The 26058-nt window shown below is 45.9% G+C and overlaps 1 protein-coding gene across 1 annotated transcript; it reads right to left on the bottom strand.

Moving 5' to 3' along the window:
- On the bottom strand, positions 1-24265 carry DNAAF2 (dynein axonemal assembly factor 2). The gene is made up of 3 exons (XM_063118508.1): positions 21969-24265; positions 3802-3951; positions 1-890 (listed from the first exon to the last, which is right to left on the bottom strand). Exons 1-3 carry the CDS (start codon positions 24258-24260, stop codon positions 363-365), a joined length of 2970 nt encoding a protein of 989 aa, XP_062974578.1. The 5' UTR covers positions 24261-24265; the 3' UTR covers positions 1-362.
- Between the last annotated feature and the right edge of the window lie 1793 nt (positions 24266-26058).

Raw genomic sequence — 26058 nt, 5'->3', positions numbered from 1 at the left:
GTGGTTAAAAACTTGGCTTAATAAGCGGAGGAGGTAGGATCGTTCAAACGTGGCCCATTTAGTCTGGCTTCCCAGCTAAACTGGATTTTGCACTTCACTGAAAAATCTGCTCAACTTTAATGAACTGCCCTTTTTTAAAACAAAACAAAACACCCAGCAACAAACTGAACCTTTCAAACCTCAAATCCAGAGGCAGATGGTTTGCTGTATTCTTTGTTGCCACTCCCCCTGCCCCCCAACCCCAATATTTCTGGTTAGGGTGTGCAGGGCTCTTCCCTTCCCGGCGTCCTCTTAGAAACCCAGAATCTAAACTTGAGGTCCTTGCCGATGCAAAACCCAGTTAAGAGCTTAACACAGCCCAATTAATCCAGTTCATATAACAAAGCATTCTGAAAGGCGACTGCACAGTGTGTTGTGTGATGGGTAATGTACTGCACGCTCCCATCTTCCAGGGTCTCCTTTAACGCGGTGGGGGCTGGCGCTGGCCTGCTCCCCAGCTCGTTTTCATCCTGTGCTGACTCTGAATGTGCATCCTCTTTCTCCCCCGTTTGGGCAGGCTTCTGCCAGCTACGCTGCGTTTGAAGTGTAGACGTGACCCGCTTGCATGTTGTGAAACCAAGTTCTGACTCATGTAGTTCACTTATCTGCAACTTCTCAGGAATTGCCAAGCCGGGATCACTGGGGTCAAGCAACAAACAATGGCCTGATTCCTTGCCAACTCTCCCCATTGTTTCCGTGGCTGTAAGTGAGCCTGAAACTCTTTCGAGTTGTACGGGGCCGTTTTCTGCGCCTGTTGAGAGTCCCTCGCCATTTTCTTGTTCACCGTCCCCTCTCCTAGGATTAACTCTTTCTTCTGCTTTGCCAAGTTCACAGCTGTTCTGCTCCTGTGCCTGCAAAGAGAAAGGGTAGAAGATTGTTATTGTAGTAGACAAAAGGTGGGGAACAGCTGCCAATCACTAGCTCAGCACCAAACAGGAACAACCTGGGTTTCCTCCCAAACAGGTCTCTACGCCATTAGGCCTTGCTGCTCTGTTTCCTGTAAACAGCTGGAGAATTTCACAAGCCCACAGCAGAACCTTCTTTACAAAGCCCTGGGGATTTGCTGAAGAGGCAGGGTGGCATGAGGTCTGCCAGGTGGCTGCTGTGTACTTTAGCAGGAAGAAGAATTGCAGCTGGGTTATGCAAAACACCACAGAGCTGTGGTATCCCAGTGCTCAGGGCATGTTCCTGGGCAGGACTCGGGGCTCTAGCTGAAGAGATGGTTTGAGGCTGGCCTTCCACCCTGTATGCACTGAAGTACCTAGATATTTTGGTAAACTAGAGCAGGTGTGAAAGCAGAGCTGGGCTCAAAAGACGGCTGTTTGCTCTGCCTTTTGCATCCTTGCTTAATGCAGGCAATTAAATGGAGTGCTCCGCTCCAGCCCTGCAGCAAAGTCCAAACTGTGGCCATGAACTTTCAACAGCCTCATCCAAGGTATAAGATAGCCAAGACTCATGAGGATTTAACATTTGCAAGTGTAGCATTTACTGTCACACCGTGTTCAATACAATCTGCTTCAGGAAGAGATTACAACTGTTCCTCTGCCGTTTTGAATCACTATTCTTATTGCGTTTATATGCTTTAATTTTTAAAAAAACATATTTGCTAAATTGTAATGGATCTCCACACTGCAAGTTGGAAATTCCAGATCCATCTGTGAAGCCCTAGAGACCTTCATGCTATTTATAATGTGCCATGAAAGGTGTAGGTGATGAGAATCGGACCTAGCAGGGACCCAAGAGATGGGGCCGGGCTGCTTCAAAACTCAGGACAGGTGAGAAACTCGCTCTTTTTCTGGATTTGCTCAATTCATATCTCCAAGCTTTTCATCAAGCTGAAAAAAAAGAACTGTGCTCCAAAATCCACATTTTTACAGGCTTTCTGATACAGCTTGTCTTGGAGATAAGTGCACACAAAACAATACTTCCGCTATTTATAAAGTACTTGCAAATAAAATGTGTACGTGTAAACATGTACACAAAGCGCATACATTAATGTGTACATTACAAAAAATGCATCAAAAAACTACAAATTTCTATATGGATTTATTTATTTTTTAAAATCACACGCTCCTGCAGAAATGGGACAAAATGAGCTTGACCTCAAGAAACTGACAATCTTGGCAAGACTGAAATCGACAGATCCATGCAGCCCTACTGAAAATAGCTATTGAGAAACCTCCACTCAGCTCCAGTTAATTTATTAAACTATCTCTGTTTGGAAAAAGGCTCTGAAAAATAAGGCATCTGTCCGGTTGTGACTTTGCGGTCTTGATTGATACTCGATATCGAACTTGTATTGCTTGAGAGTACAACAGAGGATTGCATGCCTTTACGCTCACCGAGAGGGCTTAAAAATCAGACAAACACTGCCTCAAAGTGTTAAGTTCACCAAACACACTTCAATTGTAGTCTGTTCCAGGAGTGAACACTGTGACACTTAGAAATGTTCTCCCACACTTAAAACTACATCTACCTCTGTGCGGTTTGAAGTTGATGCGTCTTGTCCTGAACTCAGCAGAACCCAATTTCTGTCCCAACTTTAAATTTACAGATATATGATAAGAACATTAGAAGAGCCCTGCTGGATCAGACCAAGGGTCCATCTAGTCCAGCACTCTGTTCACATGGTGGCCAACCAGCTGTCGACCAGGGGTGAACAAGCAGGACATGGTGCAACAGCACCCTACCGCCCATGTTCCCCAGCAACTGGTGCACACAGGCTTATTGCCTCGAATATTGGAGATAGCACACAACCATCAGAGCTAGTAGCCATTGATAGCCTTCGCCTCCAGGAATTTATCCAACCACCTTTTAAAGCCATCCCAATTGGTGGCCATCACTACATCTTGTGGTAGTAAGTTCCATAATTTAACTATGTGCTGTGTGAAGAAGTCCTTCCTTTTATTTGTCCTGAATCTCCCACCAATCAACTTCATGGGATGATCCTTTTGGGTTCTAGTATTTTGAGAGAGGGAGAAAAATGTCTCCCTGTCCACATTCTCCACACCATGCATAACTTTGTCCACCTCTATCCTGTCTCCCCTTAGCCTCCTTTTTTCCAAGCTAAACAATCCCACTTGATTTAACCTTCCCTCATAGGGGAGATGCTCCAGCCCCTTCATCATTTTAGTTGCCCTTTTCTGCACTTTTTCCAGCTCCATAATATCCTTTTTTAGATGTGGTGACCAGAACTGTACACAGTATTCTAAGTGTGGTCACACCATCGATTTGTATAAGGGCAGTATGATACTGGCCGTTTTATTCTCAATTCCTTTTCTTATAATGCCTAACATGGAGTTTGCATTCTTTACAGCGGCTGCACACTGGGTGGACATTTTCATCGAGCTTTTCCACCACAACCCCAAGATCCCTTTCTTGTTCATCTCAGATCCCATTAAAGATCCTTGAAGTTGGGGTTTTTTTTGCCCCAATATGCATGATGATACTGCAGAGAAGCAGAATGTGCACATCACATGCGCACACCCCTGGAGGAGTGGGGGGTAGAGCTTAATACAGCAGAGAGAGAGAGAGAGAGAAAGGGGCGGGTGGACAGTTGCTGTGTTTCCTATATATTTAATACACCCGTTAGCAGCTCTCTGAATGAACGTGTGCCATTATCACACAGGGAACACGCTTGTAAGAACATCCTTACAAACAGCCGGGTGTTGGGCAAGTATGACTGGAGATAACCACCGCAGGGACTGGTTATTCCTGTGCTACAGATGGGTGATAAGGCAGGTGTGCTGAACGACATTTTACCTTTATTCTGATCTGACTTTTGCCCTCTGAGACATCCAACACTTCAAGTAATGGCTGTTGTTCTATCTCGGACTGGCTGGGGTGAGATGTTGTTCTCAGAAGACTGCTCAGAAACGCGTCCACGTTGTTTTCGGTGACAAACCACCTTTCCTAAAGGAGAGGCACAAGTACAGTGATTTAAACCTTCCCTTCAGGCAAAAAGCACCAAACCTGAAGATGCACTTGAAGCACAGCGGGGCTGCTACGATCACCAGCTCACTCGCTCTCCCCTCTCACTTTAAAGGAGACATCCAGAAATGGGAATTTGGAGAAAAGAGTTCGAGAGAGCGTTCCCCACAACTACTATATGTTCTGAAGACAGTAGGCTGCTTTGCCCTTTATAGCAAGGTCAGGGGACGACCAATGAGAACAGAAGGAAAGACTGACATTATCATGGGTCAAGGGACTTAAAGACAGTAAACAAAATGCAAGTGTGGTTATTTGTTTTATGTAAAGTACTTTTACCCGGCTTTTCAAATTCTTCAAAGTATGTTACACAAGACAAAATCTGACCCTAATAAAAAGCAGGGTTGCTGACTTCCCACGAGGCCATTTGCAGCTCTGCCCTTCACGGCAGTTTGAGGCATGCAGACCTTGACAGGTGAGCAGGGTTCTCCCCATACAGTGGAAAAGCTGCTCTTCTATGGGAACAGGCCAGGATGGGGTTTGGGCAGTATAAAAGACCAATTCTATTCTAGGCTATCTGGATTTTTAAAGTCTCTGTGCCCGACTCAGGATGTAGAATGCTCTTCTTAGCCCCCAAAGATGATGATGATGATATTATTATTATTATTATCATTATCATCATCATTTATATACCCCCCCTTAGCCAAAGCTCTCTGGACAGTTTATAGTAGTTAAAAACAGTGAACATTAAAAACAAATACACAAAATGTAAAACCATGAAAAGCATAAAACAGACACTATCCACTTAAAACAACTATGCTGGGGTCAGTTTAAGAACTCAGCATATTCTGTTAAATGTTGTTAAATGCCTGGGAGAAGAGAAATGTCTTGACCTGGCGCCGAAAAGGTAACAATGTTGGCGCCAGGCGAGCCTCATCGGGGAGATCATTCCACAGTCGGGGGGCCACCCCTGAAAAGGCCCTCTCCCATGTTGCCATTCTCCGAGCTTCCCTCTATAATGACCAGCAATTTCCTAAAAAGTGGCCATGTAGGGTTGTCAACTTTTTCCCTGACATTTTTCTTTCTCCCAACTGTGACAAGGAGAAATTCAACAGGTGAAGCTTTTGCTTATAGAATATGCGGGCTGAACCCTAGCAGGCTGGGAAACGCTACCCAATTTCTGCTTGTCATGCAGCTCTTCATGGCACTAAAGCCCTTGGCAGAATGAAAAGCTGACAACCCACCTTGGGCTAAGAGACCTGCAACCTGCTCAAGGCCACCAGCGACTTTCCATCTGAGCTCAGATGCCTGCAGATTTCAGTGCCTGCCCTGAAAAGGACGTCCCTGCTGTGTCTTGACTGCCCTCCTATCACTGGAAATTTCGAAACGCTTCACAGGACTGTAATTCTGCTTCAGTAATTCTAGGATCAGATCTCCTAGAGTTGTCGTTATATATGTAACGAAGCGAGGTATGACTAAAAATGCTGAAAGGCATGGAAATTCAGCCTATTAGATGAACAGGGGGAAACGCACTCTGGGACGTGTCTTTAGGCTGTTAATTTGAGGCTTGTTGCACTGTAAAACCTAAATTGCTACAGCTCCTATAAATGCAAACAGCCCCACTCAGAACTACCCGTGTGTGTGTGTGTGTGTGCGTGTTTGTGAGTGAGAGAGAGAGAGAGAGAGAGAGAGAGAGAGAGAGAATACTACATTGTTTAGAACACTCAGAATTTTACTATTTTGCAAATACATTTGGGGCCAGGGAGAAGGCAAACAAAACATTCAGCCCGTTACAGCCGTGAGTTGGACTGAAATGGGTTTCTGCAAGATGATACATTTTATCTTGGCTCTCTCATCCTCCTGAGCAGGAGGCCATGTACTCTGGCAGTACATACAGAGATGAAAAAGGAGTTGCTGCTGCTGCTGCTGCTGTTGTATTCTGATGATATCTCCATGACTGGGGGGGAGAACTGCACCTGTTTGATATTTGACTAGCAGCCCTGCGATTGAAGAAGCGACAATCACTGAGTCACTCAGCCACTGGACCAAGGACAGGTGGGTGGGTGCACCATCTCCATCGCAGCAAGAGAAGATCCGTGTGGCTCCAAATGGATGAAAATGCCTCTTAGTAACTCCGTGTTCTGGCCTTGTCAAACTGATCTGCCTCCTCCAGCTTTCCCCTCCTCTCCCCCTTCCCATGTCTTTAATGGGAGGCCCTGGGTCTTATGTTTCATTTAGGTAGGGTGCTTGCAAGCAGCAACGCATATTAAATTCTAATTGCTGCAAGCTGCCTTGGGAGATCCTATTTATCTGAAAAAGCAAGATAAATTAACTGGCTGCTGTTAATGGCACAGAGCTTCCACCACAGAAAGATTGGGAAGCCTAACAGTGAATGAATATGCATTTAACAAATGCTGGGCCAAAATGGCCACTTCAGCAACTTCAGCAATAGTCTCTAATCACAAAGTCGAAGGCAAACATTCTAGTGCTTCAGCTGCACCCCATTAAGGTGAAAAGTGAGTCTCCCACCACACATTTATTCTGTATCATGTTTGCATCTCAAACTTCTCCCAAGACGTTCACAGAATGTTTTTTCACCCCCACAAACAACCCTGGAAGATGAGTTAGGCAGAGAAACACTGCCTTGCCCAAGGTAGTGGGCAAACCAATGAGCTACACACCACTCATAGAATCATAGAGTAGAGTTGGAAGGGGCCTTGAAGGCCATCCACTCCAACCCCATGCTCAATGCAAGAATCCACCGTAAAGCACCCTGACAGATGGCTGTCCAGCTGCCTCTTGAAGGCCTCTAGTGTCCAGCTGCCTCTTGAAGGCCCACAACCTCCCTAGGTAACTGGTTCCATTGTCGTACTGCTCTAACAGTCAGGAAGTTTTTCCTGATGTCCAGCCCGTTATTCCGTGACCTGCACTCTGGGAGGATCGAGAAGAGATCCTGGCCCTCCTCTGTGTGACAACCTTTCAAGTATTTGAAGAGTGCTCTCATGTCTCCCCTCAATCTTCTCTTCTCCAGGCGAAACATGCCCAGTTCTTTCAGTCTCTCTTCACAGGGCTTTGCTTCCAGACCCCTGATCATCCTCATCTCCCAATCCCACAACACTGGCTAAAGGGCTAACAGTTTGCCTCCTTTTTGAAGCCCACGGAAGAATAGAAGTAAAACTCTCAGATCAAGCCACAGTAAAAAATAAAAGATTTTTTTATAGTGCAAAAGAAGGACATTTTATTATCTAAAATGCGTAAGAAGTAGATCTTCATTTCTACAATGTCACAGACTTCTTTGGTGTCCTGTAAAATGGGGATAATATAACCTCCTTCCTCCTGTTTAATTATTTTCTTGACAACTTAATCTGTTTTAGATACATGTTCAATCGGTATAGAATCATTTCAACCAGGGGACCTGCTTGAATGATAAACCAATAAAAAATAACTCAGCTATATTGTAAGGATGTTTAGTTTCTTTTCACAAAATAATACAGAAAAATCACTTATCAAATGGAAAATCACTTTAAGTCATTTATGTAATTAAGAGGATGGATCCAGAGATAGACAAGCAGGTCTCTACTAGTGCAACAGGGTTTGCCCACTCCTTCCTCGAGCCTCCTGAAAAGACACTTCGGAAGGTCAAGGGACTCTCTGGAATGGTGTGTGATGGGGCAACAAGGGGGTTGCAACAGGGCAGAAAATTCAGGAGAAATTGGCAAGGATACCTGTGCACAAGTGGGAGTGCCTTTGCACCCAGGCAAAACATCTCGGGATACGGTATAAATCTTCACAAGGCATCTTACAAAAACAGCAGTCAATACACTATGTCAAACAAACCACAAAATAAAAATGGCCAATGAGATAAAACAACTAAAAAAGAGTATAATAACCGAAAAGAGCAACACATTGATGTATTGTCTACCTGCAGTGGCCACCACCATGGGAGACTCTAAATACCTGTTGTCAGCCTCTGTCTAGCAGATGGAGTACACACTAAAAAAACCACCACGAGTAAATGCTGGTTGGACATGTGGGAGGGTGCAAGATATCCTCCAGGCATCCCTATTGTCTGATTATGCTACAATATTATGGCCAATGAATTCTCACCCAAAGCCCCAGCTCATCTGTCAAAGTTACCTATTTGACCTGTATTCTCTGTCTTTCTGGAAATCTGACCTTATATAACTTCGCTGGTATATAATAAATTTGCAACATTTTAGTATTCCAGGACTGTAACAGTAAAAAAAGGAACGAATTTATGGCACCAAATTTAGGGCCTGGAGTCCAATTTATTTATTTTATTTATTTCTTACATTTTTATATCACCCAATAGCTGAAGCTCTCTGGGCAGTTCAAGGCTGCAGGACTTTCAACTTCACACTTCCTGAAACTCAGGGAACAGCCTCTAATGCAGAGCACAGAGCTGGAGTTAGATAAATTATAATATTATATTTCTATACCGCCCAATAGCCAGAGCTCTCTGGGCGGTTCACAAAAACAGACAGAAAAACTCAGAAAAACTCAACACACACACACACACACACACACACACACACACTCTTCTCATGCACCCAAAGACAGCTTTGGATCCTATCCTTTGTTTTTAAAGAAGTAAAATTAAAAGATGGATCCACACTCTGGCCTGGTTCACATGTCATACTAGAGTTTAAACAGTGTGTGCACAAGCCTAAGGACTCAGGTGCTCTCTGCCCTGCTTGTGAAGCTTTTCTTTCCATTTCCAACTAAACGATTACTCGCTAGGTCTGAACCCAATTTTTTTTTTGGTTAGCATTAACAAAGGTTTGGGGAAACAAGCCAACCTCAAACCACGGTTTATAATTCTGGCTTGTTTCAATAAACCAGAGTTAACACTAGCCACATTTCTCAGTTCAGACAAAATGAGTAACGGTCGTTAGTTGAAACTAGAAGTGAAAGATTGCAGTTCCCTTGTGTTATGAGCGCATGGCCACAGCTAGACCTAAGGTTTATCCAGGGATCATCCAGGGTTCGCCCCTGCCTGAGCACTGGATCCCCTGTGTGTCACCTAGATGAACAGGTTTGGCCCTTGGACGATCCAGGGATAAACCTTAGGTCTAGCCATGGCCCAAGACTCACCCAGGTTCATTCCTGTGAATTCATTCTCTGTCTCTGTGTTGCTACAGTTTAGCTCAACAAAACAAAAAAAGCCCATATGCCCTGGGAACATGTCTCTCTAGTCTTAAGAAGCTTCCTTTACGTTGAGCAAAAAAGCCCACTCAAAAGACCCTCAAACCGGTATCCTTAAAGTGGAAAACAAGAGAAGAAATAAATAGTTGGTATTTCTGACATTGTATCTGAAGGCATTTATAAATAAGTTTTTCCCATCCGATACATGGGAAAATACATTTTCCTATTATTTTGTTCAACATCTTACTATATTTCTACACAGCTGGTGATGTTGTTGAATGGACAATAAATAAAAATTACTAATAAAGCACACTTTCAGTCCACAGTACTCTTTGTTGGAAATATCTTTGTGAGTTGCCACCAATTGTAAATCATCATCGTCATTGTCATCAGCTGCTCTTTCAAGGGTAACAAGAGATATTTTTTGTTCCTTTATCAATAGCATCCAGTGCCAAGTTATTAGAATTGAAAGCCTCTCTCAAGGAGACTGCAGGCATTTTAAAAGTAGGTCATATGCTGGATCTAAATTAAGTGATGGTCCCTTTACAGTAAAATTCAGAGAGCAGGTTCAAAAGGAACTTAGATCTGCAGATCTCAGAACGTCTCTGGCTTTTGTCAAATCCTGGCACGGAGGATATCAGCTAAAGTGTCTCCACGCTAGCGTAAGATGAAAGTCTCAGTGCTGTTGAGTTCTCCAGGAGGCATTAGCAATGGCAAGAATTTAGACAGCTCCAGAAAGACTCTGAATAGCTTAGCCAAGAGGTTAATAACTTCTTTGACACAGGGAAATGGCACATGCCATTTAAGTATTCATGGCCACTCAAAAATGAGGTTACTTTTTTATCAACTGTTAAATCAGCCTCAATGTTAATGGAAAGAGAGTTTCTCAAAATTAGTTCTCTGTTCTTTATTCTAGTTTCTGTGATATACCAAAATAGCTAAATGCTCTACAACCTTTCAGACAGGACTGAAACAGTTGCAAGTTTAATCCTGTCATTTCCATTTTCAAATAAAATGTTGTAATACATTCTAATTGTAATTATATCCCTGCTAACCATGTGCTTAGAAAAATATTAGGAACAACTTGTAGAGGCTGTTTTTCTGCAGTTTGTTTGTGGGGATGTTTTAAATTACTGTTTTGTATTTTAAAATATGCCTTTATGTGTTTATGGGCAGTATTTTTTATGAAGTTTCTGGATGCTTTGAGTATTTTCAAACAAATAAACAAGATAAAAACTGCTTTGAAATTAAAAAAATATGATGGCAAAACTGCGGAAATATGAACTTAATTTCAGGAGGGATTTATAACATGTGAAATGGAAGAACTGACTACTTTAGGAAAAACATTAACTAGACAAATACTTTCATTTGCAAAAAGAAGCAGACTGTTCAGAATAGCTATTGGAGAGATATTACTCTCTCTTGACTTGTGTTTTCTGCTTTGTGGTTGTTCGTCGTCGCTTTCTCCTTTTTAAACTACATTTTTCAATAGCAAAAAAAGAACCTTTTAACAAAGTCATATGCAGCCTATAAATGTTGCACACAACTGCCCCAAAGTTACTATTGTTGCTTTGGCAACAAGCATATCTACCTTGTAAGCATCATCTTCCCATTACTTTGGCATTATTACTGGTGAAAGCTAAAATTCTGGGAAGCAAAAGCCCCTCCAGAGCACAGGTCTGGCGCTTTAAACTGGAGCTGGAGCGAAAATTTAGACACTGAAAATGTCATCCCTCTTTGCAGCCTGAATTTTCCAAGGGAATTTCTAAGGGTGGATCTTGAGAAAAAGAAGATATTTGGGGACGCAGTGAAAATTATCAGTGGTTTGTCTATATAAATGAGTTCGCTTGGGAGAACGTGCATGCTTGGGAGACATCAGGCTATATAAAAGCAATAAACACACACACAAAATGCAGAATTTGGTGCATCAATTAGCAATACGGATGAGATGTGCAAAGGGACACAGTCACGCCAGTCCTTTTCCAGCTTCATTGGCTGCCTGCCAGTCCAGGTCCGATTCAAAGTGCTGGTATTAACATTTAAAACCCTAAACGGCTTGGGGCCAGGCTATCTGAAGGAACGCCTCCTCCCATATGTACCTGCCCGGACCCTAAGGTCATCCTCAGGGGTCCTTCTCTGCGAGCCCCTGCCAAAGGAAGTGAGGCAGGTGGCTACCAGGAGGAGGGCCTTCTCTGCTGTGGCACCCCGGCTGTGGAATGAGCTCCCTAAGGAGGTTCACTTGGCACCTACATTATATGCTTTTAGACGCCAGGTGAAGACCTTTTTATACTCCCAGCATTTTAACAGTCTATAAAAATGTTAACTTCTTCTTCTTATTATTATTATTATTATTAATAATAATAATTTATTTATATAGCACCATCAGTGTACATGGTGCTGTACAGAGCAAAACAATAAAATAGCAAAACCCTGCCGCATTGCTGCTGTTTTTATCTGGTTGAGCTTTTATATTGTATTTTATATTATGGTTTTATACTGTTGTTTTATACTTTGAATGTTTTTAATTTTTGTGAACCGCCCAGAGAGCTCCGGCTATTGGGCGGTATAGAAATGTAACAAATAAATAAATAATAAATAAATAAATAGATAGGATGAGAAAGGGGGAGGGAGACCACATCCGTGCAAGAAAGTTGCTAAAAATAGCACCACTCATTTTCACACATTATTATTGCAGACTTATAACTGACTTCTCTTAAAGATGGATTAAAGATAGTTCAAGAGGCAAACCTACTCTTAACCAGTAGCCATAAGTGTCGTAGGAGTGGTAATGTGTCACACTCTACATGTGTACAACAACTACTGCCTAGGGTGACATATGAAAAGGAGGACGGGGCTCCTGTATGTTTAACAGTTGTATTGAAAAGGAAATTTCAGCAGGTGTCGTTTGTATATATGGGGAACCTGGTGAAATTCCCTCTTCATCACCACAGTTAAAGCTGCAGGAGCCCTGCCCTCTTTTAAATCTGGTCACTCTAGTATAGCTCCTGCAGCTTTAACTGTTGTGATGAAGAGGGAATTTCACCGGGTTCCCCATATATACAAATGACACCTGCTGAAATTCCCTTTTCTATGCAACTCTTAAAGATACAGGAGCCCTGTCCTCCTTTTCATAGGGTCACCCTAACTACTGCCCATTTGCAGGGGGATATGTAGTTGCACAATGTTCTAGCTGGCCTCTGAACTACAAAACAATTAGTATGATCCAAACACAGCTAAGCATTATTCTGTATCGTGGCATCCAGTGAGACGGAGTTAGGGTCATATTTATTTTATTTATTTAAACAGGGTGACCATATGAAAAGGAGGACAGGGCTCCTGTATCTTTAACAGTTGTATTGAAAAGGAAATTTCAGGAGGTGTCATTTGTATATATGGCAAACCTGGTGAAATTTCCTCTTCATCACAACAGTTAAAGTTGCAGGTGCCCTGCCCTCTTTTAAATCTGGTCACTCTAGTATAGCTCCTGCAGCTTTAACTGTTGTGATGAAGAGGGAATTTCACCAGGTTCTCCATATATACAAATGACACCTGCTTAAATTCCCTTTTCTATGCAACTGTTAAAGATACAGGAGCCCTGTCCTCCTTTTCATAGGGTCACCCTAATTTAAAACATTTCTTGGCCGCCTATCAGGGCAGAAGTCCTCCCAAGGCAACTTGGACCAATAAAATATATAAAAACAGTTAAAATGATTTAAAACACACACACACACACACACACACACACTAAAATGGCAATAAAAACAACAATAAAAACAGCAATAAAAACAGCAGCAACAACAGAGGCAAAAACAGCAACAGATACAATCCCTGTTTACCCAGAAGTAAATCCCATGGCAGAGCATTCCGAAATAAGCTTGCGTTCCTTTTGCTGGAAAATGCCTGTTGTTGGCAAACAACTGTTAGTGATTGATTAATTAACTAATTACATTTCTATGCAGCCCAATAGCTGAAGCTCTCTGTTTAACCCTTGAAGCTTTTACATAGGCTCAAGAAAGAATAGAGACCATCTGCTGGAAAATGTTGTTATCATCTACAATCAATGATGCAAAATTTGGAGTGTGGGTTAATGGCTGAATTACAGAACTTTTAAGGTATTTCTATCAAGAGCCTTTCTAGAAAAAGATAAAAGAGATGGTAAAATGTTTTAAGTATCCACAGAGTTTTAAAATTATGTAAGTATCATGCCGGATATACCGTTAGCTTAATCTTTGAAGATTTGGAATATTTCTCCTAATGTATCAAAAATTAGTAAACTAAGGAAGCAAACTTATGTCCCCCACACAGCGTCGTGGGGGCGGGGACATAGGATAGTTCGGTTTCTGGGCTCCGAGGTATGAAACTGTGCTCCAACCTTGGAGCCCAGAAACCATGCTCCCCACCCCCTCCCCCTCATAGCCAGCACGGTTCTGGCTATGTCTTTGCACTCAGAAACAGAGCATGGAGATGGGGAAAGGGGGCAGCGAGGGAAGGAAACTAGGGCATCGGCCATGTGACATTTCCTAGCGCCACCCCAGCCTCCTTCCCTCCCCCTCTGAAGCTCCTCTGCTAGATGGGCAAAATCACCCATCTAGCAGAAACACACGGTGGCAGGAGTACAGAGGCGAAGATTGCCTCCGTGCTCCAGCCTCCCGGTATTGGATACTCAGCAGCCAAACCTAGAGGCTGCTGACTATCTTCATAGGATGGCGCCCTACACTACTCACTATTACTTCATGCATAAAGGAGGACATAAAAGGATAGGAAAACATGTACTTACTTGGTGTGGACATATTGCCACCATTAAAAACAATATATTATCAAAGTTGAGATTCTTATTTCTAGCCTCCCATTGTTATCAGACAAAAGATGTGCAATGTCACACATCTTTACTCTATTGGTTTATATCCAAACGTGAGCTGCTCGTTTGGATATAAACCAATAAAACAACTTTTATAAGATTCCTGAAGCACCAGAGCTTGCCTCTTTTTAGCGCTTTCGTTACATGGTACAATTTTTCTCCCTGCACAGTCCCATCTTTACTCAGCACATCTTTTCATCACTCAGAAGTAAGCCCCACTGAGTTCAACGGGACTTAATCTCAGGTAGTCTAAAATAATGGCAAATGTTCATTAATGACTTTATCTGGCCTAATAAAACCTGTAGCTGAGTGCAACTGTCCCGTACAGGCCTATTAGAAAAAGTGTGTGTGTGTGTAAGTCTGTGTGTACCAGTTGCTGGGGAACTTCTGGGTGGGAGGGTGCTGTTGCACCGTGTCCTGCTTTGTTGGTCCCTGGTCGACAGCTGGTTGGCCACTGTGTGAACAGAGTGCTGGACTAGATGGACCCTTGGCCTGATCCAGCAGGGCAATTCTGATGTTCTTATGTTGTACTGTGTATTCCTGGCATTACACAATTGGCCCAGTTTGCACATCACAATAACCCACATTTTTTTATTTTAATGTACCAGCTGGGGAACATGATTGGATATTTGGTTGTTACACCAAGTTGCAAGCATTCTAGAAACCTCCCCATGTTTCAGTGTGAATCCCTTAGAAACAACCAAGTGCCAAAAACAATCTAGCTGGCGGTTCTGCATTCATTTGGAAATCATCACGGAATTAAGAGGCTTCAAAACTATTTTGGCATTTTTGCTGTTGCCAGCAAAACTTTAAAATTGCTCGGTTTTGGAAACAAATGACTAGGCCAATGAGTAATCTATGGGACTGAGACAATATTAGAGCCAATGATAATGGAAACTCTCTTACAAAACAGAAAAGTAACAAGAAACAGGGAAAACCAGAATGCCGTGTTAACATGGGCATCATTTAGAACATATATATTGCAAACACGTCAAATGAGTATAAAGCTATTAAGGGTGCGAAATCCTATCAGTTGCACCCTCGGTGATCAAAATGGAGGCATCGGATCATCCAATGCAGGGCAGCAGGAGCAGCAAAGGCAATCTTCATCTCTCCATCTTCCCGCCCTGCAGATTTTGCTAGATGGGCTTTTTAGCCAGTCTAGCAAGGGTGCTTTGGAGAGGGGGGGAGGGAAGGAGGCTGGAAGAGGCTCAGGATAACTCATATCCTGGCCAATCCAGTCTCCTCCTCCCCTCAGCCACCCTTTCCCCCTGCTCCAACCTTGAGTCTCCAACCTTGGAGAGACAGCCAGTACACAGTTCCTTTCCAGAATGCAGGACACGGAATAACAGGCTCAAGTTAAAGGAAGCCAGATTCCAGCTGGACATCAGGAAAAACTTCCTGACTGTTAGAGCAGTACGACAATGGAATCAGTGACCTAGGGAGGTTGTGGGCTCTCCCACACTAGAGGCCTTCAAGAGGCAGCTGGACAACCATCTGTCAGGGATGCTTTAGGGTGGATCCCTGCATTGAGCAGGGGGTTGGACTCGATGGCCTTGTAGGCCCCTTCCAACTCTGCTATTCTATGATTCTATGACCCCTATACAAGGAGTGGTGTGTAGCTCATTGGGACAGCATGTCCCCATCCTGGGAAGTGCTTGGAGAGCCCCTGATCGCTCCACCCCACCAAAGGACAGCATGATTGGTGGCTGCCCAAGCACTTCCTGGGACGGGATTATTTCCCATGCCGATAGAGCCCCGCTGGGCAAGAGCGCCAGGGGTTTCTGCTGCTCTTGCCTCACAACTCTGTAAACACAGGAAATAATCTCCGGAGCCCACCACATGACACGATAATCAACGGTTGTGCAGAGAAACAACTCTGCAAACTGTTGGTTATCTCTGTTGGTTATTTCTAGGAAATAAGTAATTTTTGCTCAACAGACGACATGTTAGTCAACGGGGGACTATTTAAGCAACGGTTGCTTACATAGTCCACTGTTGACTAACATGTTGTCCGAACTCAGCCTTTGTCTCTACATGTCTATTTCATGAAGCTTGAATCCTAAGAAAGTGAGGTCAGAAGCCTGAGCAGAGAAATTGCTAATATCACCCATACTGATTCAGACAGAAACTCCAACCAATCAGGGGTAGTTTCTTGATCATTTCGGCAAATTAAATTACTATTTCCTGAGTTTAAAACCTTTTTTTTTCTTCCTCTGACCTTCTGTTGAACTTTATAATCTGCCTTCCTGAGCAAACCTCCTAATCTACACATTCTAACTGAACTTTGGGCCTCTAAACGACTAAAAACCTTTTCGCTGAAACTGATGCGCGTGGACACATGTAACATAACCACCCAATATTCTAAAACAAAACTAAATACCAAAATGGAGTACAATTCTGTTCCTTCACATCAGGAAATGATCCATGTCAGCAGCTGAGCCCACAACGCATGTGCCAGCCTTGACCATCAGGTGAAAACTGTTCTACATATTTAAAACCATATTTAGCTTTGCTGCACATCTTCGTTGAAAAATCGGATGAATGAAAACCAATTTTATCCTTCCCAGTTTGGAGTACTCACATCCAACAGCAACACCTGACATAAGAAGTTAATGGTTTCTGTAAACCATTAGATTAATGACCTTTCAGCAGCTTCTGATAGAAATGCCAGAGTTATTTTTTTTTTTACATCCCTGTCATCACTGATCCATACGGAATGAGATAATAAAATTTAAAGATTTTATTACTCAAAAGGGCACTTGAGTAAAAGGGCATTTCACAAACTGGTGCCCTTTAAGTAACCTCAGAATGAAAGATCATATTGCCTCTCCAAAAGTCTCAACCAATATAGAAGCAATGGCAGAGAAACTTCATCCCTAACTGAAGTATTCTTTCCCTTTCCTTTTTAAAAAAATCCGTAAGTTTTCAAAACTGGGAAGATGCATATCAGCACAAGAAGAGGCAGAAGGTCAATGCATTAAGCACCCCAACACAAGACAGACTATATCAGTATCTTGTGCTTTCAAGGACAGATCCAGTGCTCAGACTATGTTGTACAAAAAGCAGGGGGGTATTTTTTTCAAGAGGGAAAAAGGCATAGTGAGAGAAGCCCCAATACCAGCAAGGAGACCAAACTTTCCTTCGCTGTACTAGTCTTGCTCCAATTCTGCTAAGACTCTTCACTGAGAGCCTAGTACTATCAGCAAATGCTTCTTTCTAGGAACAAAACTGAAAACTGAGCTCATCTGGGAATCAAAGCAGGTAAGGGATACCTTTTACTTTGCCTCTCAGTTTCTGAACAAACATGACAACGAAATTCCAAACCACCAGGCCTGTTTATTCAGTGGTGCAGCTAGGAGGAGGAGAGCTTCTGAGCAATATTTTCAAGAATAAAAACTTTATATGTAATTACAATAGCAGCAGCAGCAAAGCAATTTCAGGGAACAGAGTCCTTCCATGTTGTTGTTGTTGTTGTTGTTGTTGTTATTTATTTATTTATTTATTTATTTATTTATATAGCACCATCAATGTACATGTCCCACTCTTTGGGGAGCCCCTGTTCTCCCAAGCATTGGCACACCCTATAGGACATTTACCTTAGCACTTTTGACATGCTTCTTTTTTTGCATCACAGAGACCATGGCCTTAGCTAGACTTAAGGTTTATCCCGGGGTCGTCCCTGCCTGCTCCCGGAATATCCTGTGTGTCATTTAGATGAACAGGGATGACTCCGGGACGATCCTGGGATAAACCTTAGGTCTAGCTAAGGCCCATGAACCTCCAGTTCAGTCCAATGGAGAAGTCATCAAGCCACTGCCAAGTTACCCCATGGATGCACAGTAGTTACCGAGGCTCAGTACTAGAGCGTCTTCTCTGCATGCAGAAAGTCCCAGATCCAATCCCTGGCTTCTCCACGAAGGACGAGGAAAGAATCCCGCTTGAAAACCTGGGGAACCCCTGCCTCTCACTGTCAACAGTACTGGGCTAGGTGGACCAAAGGTCTGACTCAGTATAAGGAACATGGAGAGCTGCCTAATACTGAGTCAGATCATTGGTCGTACTGGCCCAGTATTGTCGACACTGACTGGCAGCCATGGCTCTCCAGGGTTTCAGGTGGGATTCCTTTCTGCGCCCTACCTGGAGAAGCCAGGGACTGAACTTCTGCAGCAAGGATCAAGAAAAGCTACAATCCTACGTACGACGACTAGGGACTTACTTATGACTACACCTGCTTAGGCTCATATTGTACTTTGTGCATGAGAACAAGGCATACACAAGGCTCTACAAAAGCAGAGCTATGCCTGGATTCAGATGCCTGGAGCAATACAGTACCGGTAACAACAAAGCCATTGTTCCAATTTAAACCCTTCCAAGGTAAGATCCACTAATGCAGCCCCCAGCTCAATTTCCAATTTCTTTAAGCAGCTGCCTTAAATGAAATCAGATGCATGGTAGCCCAACTCTACCAACCATGTAACAGGATACTAAACATAGGTTTACCAAATGGATCAGCTTTGGAAGGGAACAATAGTTTGCAAAAAGATTGGAGGCCTTGTTCCTAGAAATCAGAGTGTCAACCTATTTGTTGGCTGTCACTACTAATAACTTATGGAACAATAGCCATTTATTTATTTATTTCAGAACCCTACGTTCAACCATCTTTAACTACACAATGGACCCAATAATCCTAGAGAAAATCCTGATGAAAAGCCCTATACATTTTGGGACCCAGGTTCCTTCTCTCACATACACCTGCTCAATTGTTACAATCACCTTCAGAGGCTCTACTATAAGTCCACCTGCTTTTAGAAATGAAATATTCTGGTACCTCAATTATGGAATGCTCTCCCCAGGGAAATTTCTCTGGCATCCAAACAGCTCTTTTTTAGACTCAAATGAAGACATATTTATTTGCCCAGACCTATCTAATCTATATGAAAACATGGTAGTGTAAGGTTTATTACTTGAGATCTACGAGACTGATTTTGCTCATTTTTGTTTTAAACTGAAGCTTAAGGAGTGTAGACATACAGAAAAGTTTGAAACTGCAAAAAAAAAAAGGAAGTTCAAAGTTCAAGCTTTAATAGCAAAACACTATGTTTCTTGGCTGTGTGCCAGTCTCCTATTCCTCTGGCAATGGAAACCTGGTGGCACCCTTTGTATACCCACCACTGCCGCTGTCCATAGCTGTAAGGAATTAGTTCTGCTAGGAACTGGTTGGGGCCCCATCATGGGGTTAAATAAAGATAGGCAGTGGGAGAGTAGCTACAGGGTTAGGCTCTAGGCTATCAGGGTTCTGATAATGGGTTGATTAGACAGCTGCAAGAATCCCTGTGTAAGAGCTTCCTGTGGCCTCCAAACCTTGCCACAGCAACACAGTTCTTGTGGTGCTTGGCTCCTGTACCTGTGTGCCTTGCTTGCTCACGCCTTGATCCTGACTGTGCTGGTTCCTGACCCCTGGACTATTCTTCTGCTACTGCCTCTTCCACGCCCTGTTTGCTGAAGACCTTTGCCTGTACCTGGATTTCTGCTTAAAGCCTCTGGTCCTGCTACTGCTGCCATTAACTGGACTCCTGCCTGCCTTGCCTGCGTCCTTTGGCCTCTGGTCTGACCACGTCTGGGTTTGCTGCTGACTCACGCCCACTCCTGGAGTCTGCTGCATCTTCTGGTAATCTGACTTTGAGACTATTTGAATGTGGCCTTTGCCTTGGGCCCAGGCACGCCCGGTTTGTGTTATTAAAACAGGACTATTCCAGGCTACTCTTCTTGTGTTGGACTCTGTTACACCTCAGCTCTCCCGGGTCCCAGCGGCCTAGCTTTGGCTTCCTGCTGCCCATGTCTCAGATTGTTACAGTAGCCTGCATGGCAGCCCTGGTGAGTCCTCCCAGGCTTCCCTCCAGATGCTGAGGCCAGCCTTGGGCAACATGGTGCTTGGCCAGAGAGGGGTGTGTCCGCTGAAGAAAAGCCCTGTCCATGTGCTGCTCTTGCTCATACAGGTGCAGCAGGAATACATCCTCCCCAGCCCTGCTCATGCATATTACAGGCTTACCCTGAAGCCCTGAGCCCAGAGGAAGGCCCTCAAGAAAGCAGCCACCATGGCTGAGGTAAAGCTGTCTGAGCAAATGGGCAAGCGCAAACCACTCTGTGGCTGAGTTCGGACGACACACTAATAAATTGGGGGGGGGGGGGGGGTAATAGGATCAGAATAGGAAACAACCGTTGATTAGTGTGCTGTCCGAACTCAGCCTGTGAGTTGTAGCTTTCGGTGGGTGGGGGATGCTTATGAAAGGGGAAAACACGCTTCAACCCATTTGCATTGGTGGTGGTGGGAGTAATCCCCCTGCAATGGATGAACAAAGAACCCTGAGAATTGCAGTTCTGGAGGTTTAGCCTTTCAACTGAAAGAAACAGTAAATGCTCTATTTAAAAAGAAAAGTCTTTTTGTTTTTACCTTATTTGTAGTAGATTTATTTTTAAAGTACACAGTTCTTCCAGTTGGAATGGAAACATATTTTTATCCAGTCACTCTCACGCTACCAGCCCCTGTGGAAACAAGGGGTTTGCACTAGTTGCTAGAGAACGGTTTTTACTTGTTATAGGCTGAGGCTCTCTTTAGTGCTGCTGGTGTTTGTTTTAAAAAAGTATTGGTTTTATTGTTATTCCTGGGTTTAAATAGTATAAGCTGCTTGAATGTATTATAAGTGAGAGAAGTATTAAAGAAATATGAATAATAAATAATTGATTGATCCTAATCTCTCCTGTCTTTGAGCTGCTTTTTGTAAACAGAGGACAAAAGTATACACTGCAAGATGAAGAATTTGTTTGACCTATATTTTGGGAGCTTTGACGAACGTGAAAGTCAGTCCAACAGGTGAAAGTGTCATGGAAATGACTCCTACTCAAGAGCTTCTCAGCCAAACTAAATCTAATGCTTAACTTAATGCATCACTTGAAATGTTGTGGAATGTGTTTTTATTGTTAATAGCCTACATGGAGTTTTGTCAGGACTGCAATGCATAAGGGGAGGGGGGTAACCCTTGCCTCCCTCATATGGGTATTAGCCCCAGAAAAGGCTGTAGAGGAAAGGGTAATAGCCACCATAGGGGTGATTTTAATCAGGAATGCAGCATAGGAGGAAATATTAACTCCCTCTCCCTGCGCACATTGCAGTCCCACTGAAAATCACTCCACTACCACCACCAAATATGGAATCATAGAATCATAGAATAGCAGAGTTGGAAGGGGCCTACAAGGCCATCGAGTCCAACCCCCTGCTCATTGCAGGAATCCACCCTAAAGCATCCCTGACAGATGGTTGTCCAGCTGCCTCTTGAAGGCCTCTAGGGTGGGAGAGCCCACAACCTCCCTAGGTAACTGATTCCATTGTTGTATTGCTCTAACAGTCAGGAAGTTTTTCCTGATGTCCAGCTGGAATCTGGCTTCCTTTAACTTGAGCTCGTTATTCCGTGTCTATTAATTAAAATTAGTTAATTAAAAAAAAGCACTTCCAAGTTTACCATCACATCTAGTTTGGCCCTCAGAGAGAGCACTTCATTAGCCTTGATTCCTGATCTCAATTACATAGAGATTTCAAGGATTGAAACCAGGGCTTTGCTTATGTACAGGTATGCATTTTGCCATCCCCAAAATACAAATACCTTTCCGCAGCTAACTCATTTAATAGGTGGTCTGGTGGCAATGGTTCAAATCCCTACTCGGGTTCAAAGCCATGCTCAGCCAGGAAGCTCACAATGGGTGACTTTGGGGCTAATTACTATTGCTCTGCCCAACTCCCTGATCTCTTTATTCTTTGCAAGAATAAAATTACTAGATGGCATAGAAACGAATACACTGTCCTGAGTTATGCAGAGGAAGGAGAGGATAAAAATGAAATAGATACCCCACAATATACCCAAATTGCAAAGGCTCTGTCATAACGGTAGGTGACTGATTGGAAAAGCTGAAAAATAATTACCTGCAAGGCATCAACATTTGGACCAAAGTACAGTTTTGTCCAAACTCCGGTGGTCTCGGGAGACTTGGCCAAGGTAATGACAGCATTATTGGGAGACACATTGATTCTAATCTCCGGTGGAGTCAATTTATTTTCTGGAAGAAACTGAAAGAAGTAGCTGTAGGCTGCAGAAGCTTTGTTGGAAAAACTAACCCTGTAGTGATTTGTGCCAACCTCCCCTTTAAGGCTTTGGGGAAGGATGCCTGGCACCTGTAAGAGCAATGTCAAGGCCTTTTCATCCTGAGTGCAATGAAAAGGAGGGCAGGGGAGAGGAGTTGAGCTTGCAGGGGACATGGATGAGTCAAGGCAGCTGGTAGAGTTTACGGGAGTGTCTGTGTCAGTGCTGGGGCTTGCTGTAGACACCGGAGGAGAGGTGGCGGTTCTGTTTCCAGGACTCGGGGCAGGCACAGAAAGTTCCACATGGCTGGTGGGCACAGGGAGGTCTGTGCTTGTAGACAACGCAGGCCTCTGGTCTACTTTGGAGCAGTCGAGGCCTAACAAGGTGGTCACATCCTGCCCCGAGCCATCCTCGCTGGGGCAGGATGGGGACAAAACGTCGGAGCACTGATTAAGATCCATGCAGGTACAGCGATCCACCGGACTTACAGCAGTAACGGGGCCGGGTGAGCTGCTGGGGTGCACAGGGACCTCCGCGGTGGAAACTGAGCCGGTATCCTCACGCGAAACGCACAAACCCACGCCGCTGCACGTTGGAACCGCCGGGCTGATATTCCCGTTGCACGCGGGAGGCAGGAGGCTGAAGCCTGCAGCCCACGGAGCCGTCGGAACCGTTTCCCAAGCACACGCCGGAAGCTCCGGACTGTTACAGCTCGGCGGCACGTGGGCAGCCAGAGGAGCCGGGCCGTTCGCGTCGGAGCACAGCGGGACGGCAGGGCGTGTTGGGTCGGCGGCCGGAGGTATTTCTGCGGCACATGCCGGCGGGGACGCGCTGTTTGCGTCCTCGTGGGAAACCGGAGGCGCCTGCTTGGCACTGCCGGGCTTTGGGCAAAGTTCCGCGCTGTCATCAGCCGGGGCGTCGTCGTCGTCGTCCTCCTCCTCCTGCCGCTCCCTGGGGGAAACGGAGCCGCTGCCAACCCGAGGCGGCTCCGGCTCTTCTTCCTCCTCCTCGTCGTCGCCCTCTTCCTCCGCCGGGGCCTCGCTTTGTCCTGGCGAGGCTTGGCCGTCGGAGATGGCTCCGGAGCCAGGCTTCGCCAGCACCGGCAAGGTGACCACCAGCTGCTTTTTGGCTTTGTTGAAGGCGGCCCGGCCGCCGCCCTCGTCCACCGCGTAGGGCAAGGGGAGGCGCAGGCGGTAGGCGGCGGGGCGCTGCGAGTCCAGCTGCAGTTCCTGCCCGCGGATCTCCAGCTGGGCCTGGGCGGCGGAGCTGAGCAAGGGCAGTTCGATGGTCACCACCAGCTCGCGGGGCACCGGGCTGGGCGCCGAGTCCCGGCTGTTCCGGTAGTCCTGCAGGTCCACGTAGGAGCGGTGCCGGAGGGTCCAGCGCGGGGTAGTAGCGGCGGCGGCGGCGGCTGGAGGCGGCGGCCTGGGCGGCTGAGCTTCGCGCTCCGGCTGGGCCGGCGGGTAGGCGTACGGGGAGGGGAAAGGCGGCAGCAGCGGGGAGCCTCCTTCTCCGGCTTCTGGCGGCGGGGCGTCCCCGGGCAGCGGCGTCCTGAGCAGCGTGGCCTGCGGGACGCCCTTGTACTTGGTGCCGCGGAGAGGGACGGCGTTGGCCCGGTCCAGGCCCGGCGAGTAGTGCTTCTCCACCGCCTCCAGGGCCGTGTCGTCGACCAGGCGGCGGAAGCGGGCCGAGCGGGCGGCCAGGCGGAGGGTGTCCGGGTGGAAGACCACGTCGTAGACGAGGCGGCGAGCCCCCCGCGGGCGCCGGCTCAGCTCCTCCCGGCCCGGCGCCAGGCAGTGCGGCAGGGACCAGCAGCTGCCGCCGGGCTCCGGGCGGGCCTCGGGCCTGCCCACCAGCGGGTTGCTGCAGACGTTGAGGTAGCAGCGGCGGGTCCCGGCCTGGCTCGTCCGCAGCACCCAGCCCGGCGCGGGATGGATGAAGCGGGCCTCGACGCCCCGCTGGCGCTCCAGGGCCGCCACCTCGGCCTCGTAGATGGCCCTCTGCTCCGGGTCGGCCAGCTCGGCCGCGTACTGCGCGAAGAGCGTGCGGAAGCCCTCGTCCTGGAAGGCCGTGGTCAGGCGCTCCACTTCGTCGCCCGTCAGCTCCAGGTCCTCCAGGCCCGAGCGGCTCGCCATGGCTGCCAGGCCTTTGAAAGCCTCCCGCTCAGGCCGGCGCGCAGAGGCGGAGACGCAAGAGGGGAGCCGGGCCCTGGTCCCGGCCCGAGCCGGTCACCATGGAGACGGAGCCAAACGAAATGGCGGCGGCCGCCGCAGATGGTCCAGAAAGCGTGGGGGTTGCCGTGGAAACGTTCCTAACAAGATGGCGTCGTCGTGGTTGGTTACCATGGAGATTGAACCAGACGGAATGGCGGCTCAATTCCATCCGCAAAAAGAGGAGGAGGGCCAGGCCCTGTAGCAAGCAATCAGAGGCCAAGTTACAGGCCTCTCTTGGGTGGGTGTCAGCTAGGGTGACCCTATGAAAAGGAGGACAGGGCTCCTGTATCTTTAACAGTTGTTTTGAAAAAGGAATTTCAGCAGGTGTCATTTGTATGCATGTCACACCTGGTGAAATTTCCTCTTCATCACAACAGTTAAAGCTACAGGAGCTATACTGCAGCTATACTGTAACCAGATTTAAAAGAGGGCAGCTTTAACTGTTGTGATGAAGAGGGAATTTCACCAGGTTCTCCCTATATACAAATGACACCTGCTGAAATTCCGTTTTCAAAACAGCTGTTAAAGATACAGGAGCCCTGTCCTCCTTTTCATAGGGTCACCCTAGTGTCAGCATTAGCTGCACCGGTGGGACAGCCTTGGCAACCTTTGGGCCTTCCAGTTCTCCCCTCTGAGGGAGAGCAGAGGTGGCAAATGAGTTCTTGCTCACTCCTGTCTTGCCAGGAAACATAGTGGGGGGGATTGAGCTCTCTTGGCTTCACCTACTCACCTGGCTCTGTTGGTAGTGCAGCAGGGAGGATTGGGCCCACTGGGCTCAATCCCCACCACTGCTGTGCCCAGAGGAAGAATGCAGGCAAGCAAGTGGGCAGCTGGCTGCTCATGCAGAGAGCAGCTGCCTCATTTGCTCTTACTCACCTGGGTGGCACAGCAATGGAGGTTATGCTCCCTACTGTGCTCCCCAGAGTGGCTGAACCTCTAAGAAGAAACAGCCTCCGCTTTGGCTTGCTTGTTCACTGCTATGCCTACCTCCCTCCCGCACTACCCAAAGGGAGAGTGAGCAGACCAGTGAGGGCGGCAGTTCCTAGTGCTTGCTTGCTCAGCCTCCTCATCTCTGGGCAGCATTATTGGGAGGACTGGGCCCAGTGGAGCAAGTGAAGCAAATGGAAGCAAAGATACTCCCTCTGCTTGCTTTCCCTTTCTCTGGATGGTTTAATTGACACCTGGATAGAGAGAGAAGCCAGGTGAGTGAAAAAGAGGAGGGCATAGCTAACTGGGCCTGCTCTGCTGCCCTCCCAAGTACCATGCTGAAAGGGATTGTTGCCCTGCTGAGAGAAGGCAAGTGCAATGGCAGTAGCTGTTGTTCTACTGGATCCAATCCTGACCCATTGGTCCTCCAAGGTAGCAATTGCATCTAATAAAAAATACCAGGCACAACAGTGTCTCACAAACAAAAAAACTCTAGTGTGGATTCTCCCACTTAAAATTCCTATTGTTTTCAGCGGATTCCTAGACTGTAGATTACATTAAAATATGTTCAAATTCTGATGTGTATACAAGAGTTGTGTGGATCATATGGGGTGATGGAGGGAAATAGCTGCATTCTTCCTAGTTGTATATGTATTGATAGGCTAAAATTAAAAAAAAAACATGTAGGAGCAGTTAAAAAGGTGGTAGTCCTACCACTTCCTTGGCTTTTTGGCTTTGGTCAAATGTAGGAATGCTACAAGGATTAACTCCAGGTGTTATTCAGGCTGCAATA

This window comes from Elgaria multicarinata, chromosome 2, assembly GCF_023053635.1.
Source record: "Elgaria multicarinata webbii isolate HBS135686 ecotype San Diego chromosome 2, rElgMul1.1.pri, whole genome shotgun sequence".
In the NCBI taxonomy this organism is placed as follows: domain Eukaryota; kingdom Metazoa; phylum Chordata; class Lepidosauria; order Squamata; family Anguidae; genus Elgaria; species Elgaria multicarinata.
Note: the sequence above shows the minus strand (reverse complement) of the source record. Positions and strands in the feature narration are given on the sequence as shown.

Excerpts from the sequence above, each read along its gene's own strand:
- DNAAF2 (XM_063118508.1), bottom strand. The coding sequence starts at position 24,260 with ATGGCGAGCCGCTCGGGCCTGGAGGACCTGGAGCTGACGGGCGACGAA. Across the intron at positions 3,952-21,968 it reads CAAATGTTGATGCCTTGCAG|GAAAGGTGGTTTGTCACCGA; the intron begins GTAATTATTTTT and ends CCTCTCCTTTAG. Across the intron at positions 891-3,801 it reads AAAGTCAGATCAGAATAAAG|GCACAGGAGCAGAACAGCTG; the intron begins GTAAAATGTCGT and ends TTCTCTTTGCAG.